General features: G+C 42.8%; 3 protein-coding genes across 3 annotated transcripts in view; 1 reads left to right on the forward strand and 2 right to left on the reverse strand.

Moving 5' to 3' along the window:
- Positions 1 to 3,153, reverse strand: LOC106650759 (serine/threonine-protein phosphatase 6 regulatory ankyrin repeat subunit A-like). The gene has a single exon (XM_023462325.1). It carries the CDS (start codon positions 3,151 to 3,153, stop codon positions 1 to 3), a length of 3,153 nt encoding a protein of 1,050 aa, XP_023318093.1.
- Positions 3,154 to 3,678: 525 nt separating this feature from the next.
- On the forward strand, positions 3,679 to 4,877 carry LOC111694396. The gene is made up of 3 exons (XM_023462416.1): positions 3,679 to 3,828; positions 3,949 to 4,245; positions 4,330 to 4,877. The coding sequence occupies exons 2-3, from the start codon at positions 3,960 to 3,962 to the stop codon at positions 4,698 to 4,700; spliced, it is 657 nt and encodes a 218-aa protein (XP_023318184.1). The 5' UTR covers positions 3,679 to 3,828; positions 3,949 to 3,959; the 3' UTR covers positions 4,701 to 4,877.
- Positions 4,878 to 6,536: 1,659 nt separating this feature from the next.
- The window catches only part of LOC111694380, a 4,669-nt gene continuing 3,201 nt past the window's right edge, over positions 6,537 to 8,004 (reverse strand). The window contains exon 3 of the mRNA XM_023462326.1: positions 6,537 to 6,638. Coding sequence (XP_023318094.1) covers positions 6,537 to 6,638 — 102 coding nt within the window. The remainder of the gene's footprint in view (positions 6,639 to 8,004) is intronic.

Below are 8,004 nucleotides of genomic sequence, written 5' to 3' on the forward strand. Positions count from 1 at the left end.
TTATGACAACAAAACTAACGAGCAATCACGAGCTTTCGTCGGTGCTAGTATGGATGCCAAGCAAATATTATATAAATCCCCGTTCGTTAGGTTCTCAATGATCATTTCACAGCAGATGACCGGTAGCTGGTGGCGTTGCAGTTCATAGAACGCATCTATTGCCCAAGGCCAGAAAAATCCTCTGGACAGTTTTTCGCACAGATGCCGAGCACAAACCTCCCTGTGGCCTTCGGGAAGATCCGACAATTTGTTCGAGCGCGCTAACTCGACATAGTTCTCATGTTTTAGTTGATTCGCCGCCTCTTTCGGGCTCAATCTGATAAGGTCGTGAAGCGACAGGCTAGGAATCACCATTATCTCTTTCAATTTGCTCACAAATTCTTCGTCGTCGTACCAATTTTCTTCAAGATCCGTCGACTTGTCAAACAGATCGTACTCGGCGAACAAACTCATGATATCCAGGGTGTTGCTGCGATCAAATTCGTATCCTCTTTTCTCGAGACGCTCTACCACGTCAACAATTTTAGACGCTAGTGATAATTTAAACTTGATCCGTTCACGTTGGTGCATCTCACTTATCGGTCCGAATCTCTCGACGAAAAAGCTCTTGCTGGGAAAAACAAAGCTGGACAGATCGGCGCCCTGCTCCAGGAGTACATCGAGCACATTGAGAAACAAATTCGCCACGGCCCATTGTAGAGGGGTCCGGCCGTTCTTGTCTTGGACATCGATCTGCAACGGCCGATCGACCTCTTTGCTGGCGTCGCAAAACAGCTCGAGCAATTTAGCGTCGTCGTAACGGTCCTTGCTGACGACGTGCAACGGTGAGAATCCATTCTCGTCTGCCAAGTTGGGGTCGGCGCCTAATTTCAGCAGATACTTGACCACCTGACCGTTTCCTTTGGCCAGGGCCAGGTGTAGCGGCGTCCGGCCGAGCTTGTCTCGGGCGTCGACCTCGATCGGCTTATTTTCTTCGTTGCTGAGCTCGATCAACATCCTCACGCAGTAATCGTCATCGGCGTACTTGCAAACCGTGTGCAGAGGAGTCGACCCCTCCCAATCGACTAAATTCGTAGCGGCGCCCTTTCTCAGAAGCAATTCCGCCACCGCCCTGAGCTCTACTTTGACCAGTGCGTGGTGTAGTGGTGTAAAGTCGCACATGCCCCGAGCATCGATCTGCACCTGTCGATTCTTTTCCTCGCTGATTGCAAACAACATCTTCGCCCAGCCGTTGTCGTCGTCGGCCATGCAAATCGTGTGCAGAGCTGTCGAACCATCGTTATCGGCCAGATTCGGATCGAAGCCTCTTCTCAGCAGTAATTCAAACACCTTCTTGTGTCGGTGACTTATAGCATGGTGGAGCGGCGTTTTACCTTCGTTGTCGCGTGCGTCGACCTCCACCGGCCGCCTTTGCTCGTCGCTGATCTCCAAAAACGCCTGCAAAAAGTCAGCGCAGTCCATCTTTCCCGCGCTAATCAAGTGCAACGGTGTCGATCCCTGCGCGTTGGCTAAATTTATATCCGCTCCTCTTCTCAGCAGCCATTCGGCTATTTGTTCGTGGACGCCATTCAAAGCCAAGTGCAATGGTGTGCAACCGGATTTGTCCCGGGCGTCGATCTGGATCGGCTTATTGAATTTGTCACCCATCTCGAATAACATCTTCACCAAGTCAACATCGTCGTCTTCTCTCTGACATATAACATGCAGAGGAGTATGACCCTCTGCGTTGGCCAAGTTTGGATCGGCGTGTCTTTGCAACAGCAATTCGTTCAGTTTTTTGCATCCATGGGACAGAGCCAAGTGTAGCGGCGTCGAGCCCTCCTCGTTCTCGTCGGCGTTGACCTCTACCAGCTGATTTAATTCGTCGTTGATCTCGAAAAATCTCTTCAGCAAGCCATCGTCGCCGTTTTTTCTCTTGCATATTGCGTGCAAAGGAGTAAGTTTCTTATTATCAGCTAAGTTCGGGCGAGCGCCTCTTCTTAGCAAAATTTCTACCAATTTTATGTTGCCTTTGTCTATTGCCTCGTGCAACGGTGTCCGACCCTCATTGTCCTGAGCGTCGACCTGGACCATCTGATGCTTTTCATCGCAAATCTGAAATAACATATTTGCCATGTTTTCGTCGTCGACGTCTCTCTTGCAACTATAGTGCAAAGGAGTCGATCCTCTCTTGTCGACTATATTCGGACGAGCGCCTCTTCTTAGCAAAATTTCTACCAAGTTTATGTTGCCATCAAATATTGCTCCGTGCAATGGTGTCCAACCCTCGTTATCCCGAGCGTCGACCTCGACTATCTGATGTTTTTCATCGCAGATCTCAAATAACATCTCCGCCAAGTCATCAGTAGATACGACGTGCAGAGGGGTAAATCCTAATGCCTTGTCAGCCACATTAGGGTCGGCACCCCTTCTCAGCAACAGTTCAACTGCATTTTTTTTTAAATTCTGCAAAACCAAGAGCAATGATGTGTCAACCCGATTGTTGTAACCGGTGCCTTGGAGTTTGTTATTGTATGCGATGTTAATTGATTCGCTACCAATCGGCATAGCCAAAAGCAAGTTCAATGGTGTTTCACCGTATTTACTGTGAGCATTGACCTGGACCGTGTTACCGAGTTCGTCGTTGATGGCGAAGAATTTCGCCAATAACTCGCCCAAGTCAAAGCGGCAGCATAGCCTGCAAATGACGTGCAATGGAGCACTTCCATCTTTGTTGCACGAATTTGGATTCGCGCCGTGTCTCAATAGCAATTCCATCAGTTTTTTGTTCCTGTACGCCACAGCACAATCTAACGGTGAAAGGCCATCATGGTTCATGGCGTTGACCTGCAACGTCAGATATTTCTCCTCGACAATCTCGAAAAATGTCTCAAGGAAGGCATCATTGTGATTAATCGGGCCAAGCATGTGCACAGAAGTATCTCCGTCCACACTGAGCACGTTAAGCACATCGGCGCCTCTTCTCAGCAGCAATTCGGCTACTGTCTCGTTGCATCTGGATAGAGCCAGGTATAGCGGCGGGTCAGGATATCTCGCGCCCATGTCTTGAGAAAAGCCGTTGGGATCTTGCCCGAGTTCAAGGAATTTTTCGACGATGGTGTCGAGGCCATACCAGCAGGCCACGTGAAGATGTGTTAATCCATCTTCGTCCATGTAATTTACGTCAAATTTGTCGTATATTTTAAAGAGATTAGAGACTAGGGCGTAAGGTAAACGACCCAACTTTGGAACGATGTCCCGAAAAATGAAACACTTACAAATAATACAATATTTTAAAATATAGCCGGTTATAATTCGTTTACATATGAATGTATATGATAAAATAAACACCTAATGATCATTATGAGCAAACATTATTACTATCTAATGATCATATTATTTTTAAAAATAAATTCTACATTCTGACTTTGTACTTTGGTGCAATCAGCATCTATTTCGCAAGCGATGTGTGAAAAAAACCACTCTACTATTTTGAGTAGAACTGTTATAATTTTAATTTTTAGAGTAGAATATTTTTTTGCTAGGTACTTTTAGATGTTTTTAATGTGTTGAAATAAACAATTCACTCGATATATTTCAATTGAATTATTTATTTTACTGTTTCATAATACATGCGTGCGCCACGCGCACGTCCGTATTGCGGCACACGCATAACTGGCGTTCCAAGTGCAGCGACCGCTCAATTTGTCCGTACTATGAAACAGAGATCGAGCGAGGTGAAAACATAAGTTTTTTCATATTGTTGTTAAAGAACAATAGTTATAATAGTTATTGCTATAACTTAAGTTATCTGTAGATGTATAGGAACAAATACAGCTTAATTTTCAGGTAAGAGAATTGTTTTTTCTTATCTTTAATGTGTGTTATATGCGACTAACCTAAAAATCAAAATACATGTCAACAAATTTTTGACTTAAGATTAATGTAACAAATCTTAATTTGTTACAGAAAATTCTAATATGGCTGCAATAAATAAAGGTAAATCTGAAAAAAAGGCGACTCCACGTAACACGCAACGCAAATCCACAAAAAAAAATAAAGTTAAGGCCAAGAAAGGAGTAGTAAAAGTTGTTCGAACAACGAGGCCAAAGAGAAGGAAATATACAACATCAGATGTACAAAATGCTTTGAAAGCTATCAAGAATTGTTCAATGAGAAAAGCATCATTAGTATTTAATATACCCTTAGCTACACTTTCTAGAAAGAATAAAAATCCACAAAGTTTGGAAAAGAAACCTGGCACGGGTAAGATTCACATTATTTTATAACTCTGTCAATTGAGCTATTACATGTAAGTACACTTATGTAAATATAAATTGTGTTTAATAGGTCCTGTCTTGGGAGTTGAAACTGAAGCTAAAATTGCTCAATGGATTAAGCACAGAGCACAAAATGGTTTTTCAGTGACCAAGGATCAGGTACTCGATGCAGTTGATTCATACGTCAAAGCAGAAAAACTGCCAAATCCATTCGCCGAAGACAGGCCAGGAAGACATTGGTTTGAAGCTTTTAAAAAACGTCAAGGTGTTTTAACCATTCGCAAAGCCCAACAGCTCAGTCACACCAGAGCTGAAGTGACTCAGGAAGATTTAAAAGAATGGTTTATTTCTGTGGAAAAGTTCTTGGCATCAAAAGACATCATGCACTTGGATCCAAGTCGAGTTTTTAACTGCGACGAAACCAGTTTAAAGTACAGCTAGAGAAAGAACAGAAAAAGGAGATTATTGAAAATAAAATGTCAGAAAAAAAAATTGCAGGCAGATAAAAAAGAAATTGGTAAAAGGAAAATTCCTTTCCTAGAGGAAATAAAAACCATTGAATTTAAAATTTTGAGAGCCAATCCGGAAGAAATCAATTCACTAAACTTAATTATTAAAAGGGAAAAGTTGAAAAGAATTATTTTTGTAGTTTTTCTTAATTTTTAAAATTAATTATGTTTCTTTATGTTTGATACTAATTATAAATTAGTTGAATTATATAAAATATATAATAAAAAAGTATTTTCAATTCTATTTTTCTTTCTAATATGACATCCTGATGCCATAAAAATCATAATATCATTTATTCTCCATGATTCGAATGTGTCTCATAGTAGGTACCAAGTAAGGTGGAACACCGGGGACATACCTGAAACTTGATGTTCCATTGCACGGACATGTCATCAAATTGCTTTAAACGCCTTTAAAAAAAATTTGTTTTATTTTTTTATCGTGAAAATGGAAAATTTACCTTCTCAGACCCAAAACACTTTAAGAAAAACTCATATCCGACTTTTACGCGGCTTCATAAAGCTAATTTATGCTTAAAAAGACAACATGTGCAAAACCGGTGTTCCAAAGGTGGGTCGTTTACCTTAACTGCGATCATTTCGAAATGCACGATGGACTGGCGTGGTGCGACACAACAGTGGCTTTCCGTCTTTATCCAATCGGGCGCGTCTTTGTAGCCGCTGCGAGCCACGAAATCGATGAATCGTTCCCCTGGTGTCTCGGTGGCGTCTATCTCGTCTCTGTCTGGCTGCTGAGAGACAACTTCTCTTGCTTGGCCGGGCGCTTTGCTTTTATAGCAAGCAAGAGCGCAGCAGTGCACGTCGTTCGAGTAGGGACGCAGATGACTTGACGTGAAATGATTCCTATACGAATGGTTTTGTTCTGAACGTTTTTTGTTTTATCTACTTTTGTAAGAATAGCCTTTCTCTGTTCATATTCATTATTCCATGCATCAATGATTTCTTGAGATTTGTATTTTGAAGAATTTGGATCTGTGAGGCAATTGTGCACCTGCTCGTCCACTGTGAAAAATATTAAAAAATACAAATGAAATATAACGTATTATTGTCATAAGTCAAACAAATATCAATTTTTTCTTGTCCGCTTTCATCAGTCAACTTGTCACCTTGCCTCATTTGAGATTTTACTTTTCTTCAATGGTTGTAAACACTACCGTAAAGTCCTACAGCTTTTCCATCAATTTTACAATAACTCTTTGGGAATAACTCTTTAAAGAAAACTTTGGACTTTGAAATTCTTCTTGACTTATTCTGAAATCATAATGAATTACAAAATAAAGATATTATTAGGTCAAAAATAAAATGACAATAGCAAGATGACTGCAGTTCAAGAAAATTATTGTTAAGAAACTTACTTCCTATGCATAGGACCATCTTTAGACAAATGATAAACAATTATGTCTTTTAATTTTGACATGTTCAGAAGTTTTTCATATTTTTATCTTTTAAGAAGTACTTCACCGTCCAATGTGAACATTAAGAGTACATATAACTTATTTTTACAAATTCAGGATAATTTTCTAAAACTCCAAAGAAATGCTTGATTAAGTAATGCAATAAATATGTAAAATGTGTATAGTTCGTTGAGAGCTAGCTTGAGAGTGGTTCCTTTCTCGGATCCTATCGGCCTTCGGCGATGTTGTTGTTTTGTTGGGGAAAACGGTCAGGTCGACGACTCCCGACAACGTAGCTCTGCTCGAACGTGACAAATCATCCGACAATATAAAATGGATAACGGCTCCGCTGTTTAGCTCACCACCGAGAAGAGAATCGCTACGGTGATTTCCTGGTGGTTGCTCGCTGGCGGTAGATACTGGTTTCTGGTCCTCATCCTCTCGTACTCTAGTCCCTGCAAAAGATAGTGATCTTGCTCGTTGAATCCGGCGCTCGTCACCTCTGCAGCGGTGATGGAGTTGCATTCGTTCGCTCGCGCACACACACACACACACACACACACACACACACACACACACACACACACACACACACACACACACACACACACACACACACACACACACACACACACACACACACACACACACACACACACACACACACACACACACACACACACACACACACACACACACACACACACACACACACACACACACACACACACACACACACACACACACACACACACACACACACACACACACACACACACACACACACACACACACACACACACACACACATACAGCCTTCGTTGGTCTAGTGGGTAAGGGCGTTGGGCCATCTATCTGCTAAACCAACGCTGTTCTGAGGGAGCGAGTTCGATCCCTACTGAGGAAAATTTCATTCGTGATTTTTCGCTCGGTGAGGTCGAGCCCGAACCCGAGGTGGAGCGGGTACTACTCAAAAAAGAAGACCCGGGCTATGTCATCAGCCTCCGTAGCGGTAAAAAACCCCAATCACTGTGTGAGCTGGAAGCGATAGGATAACCACAAGTAGGAGCCCGAGGCGAGGACTCACAAGACTGGCAATAGATGGAGCACAACACTCCCATGATGAAGTTGGAAGCGAGAACCACACTCACAAGAGGGCGCCGGATGTGAGAGCCAAGGCTCTGCTGGAACGCATGTCGGCGCCTGAAGCGAGAACCACACTCACAAGACGACAACAAAAAGGAGGAGTATCAAAAACTCACGGAGACTCACAGCGTAGCGCCGGAAGCGAGAACCACACTCACAAGATGTAGCCGACAGAGCAAATTGGGCACTTGCCATCGGCGGCAGAAGCGAGAACCACACTCACAAGATGGCACTAGACAGCGAGTTCTAAAGAAGATGTCCAACTCAGGAGGAGATGCCAGCAATGTGTGACCACGCAAACGGCTCTGAAAAAGGGGAAACGACAATCGACGATGGCAGCGTGCAGGATCGGAGGTTCACCAAGTAGATAAAGATGAGTCCCTGAACCCCTAATCGTCGCATATCACTATACCACGGATGGGGGATGTATGGAAAACAACGACTAACAGGAGTAGCAGAAATGCTCAACTAACCCCGGCCTCACCGAAGCAATGCCTAACCCCGGATACCGGTGAGTGTCCGAATGGGATGGAGTAGAAAAAAAAACACACACACACTCACACACACATCGGCTTCCTTGGCTCAGTGGGTATAGTTCTTGCCTGCTGATACAAGGTGTTTTTTTTTTTTTTTTTTTTTTTTTTTTTTTTTTTTTTTTTTTTTTTTTTTTTTTTT

This window comes from Trichogramma pretiosum, unplaced genomic scaffold, assembly GCF_000599845.2.
Source record: "Trichogramma pretiosum strain Unisexual culture from Peru unplaced genomic scaffold, Tpre_2.0 scaffold3, whole genome shotgun sequence".
In the NCBI taxonomy this organism is placed as follows: Eukaryota; Metazoa; Arthropoda; class Insecta; order Hymenoptera; family Trichogrammatidae; genus Trichogramma; species Trichogramma pretiosum.

Bases quoted from the DNA above. Each gene is read 5' to 3' on its own strand.
- LOC106650759 (XM_023462325.1), bottom strand. From the start codon at position 3,153: ATGGACGAAGATGGATTAACACATCTTCACGTGGCCTGCTGGTATGGC.
- LOC111694396 (XM_023462416.1), top strand. From the start codon at position 3,960: ATGGCTGCAATAAATAAAGGTAAATCTGAAAAAAAGGCGACTCCACGT. The intron at 4,246-4,329 runs GTAAGATTCACA...TGTGTTTAATAG, and splicing joins GGAAAAGAAACCTGGCACGG to GTCCTGTCTTGGGAGTTGAA.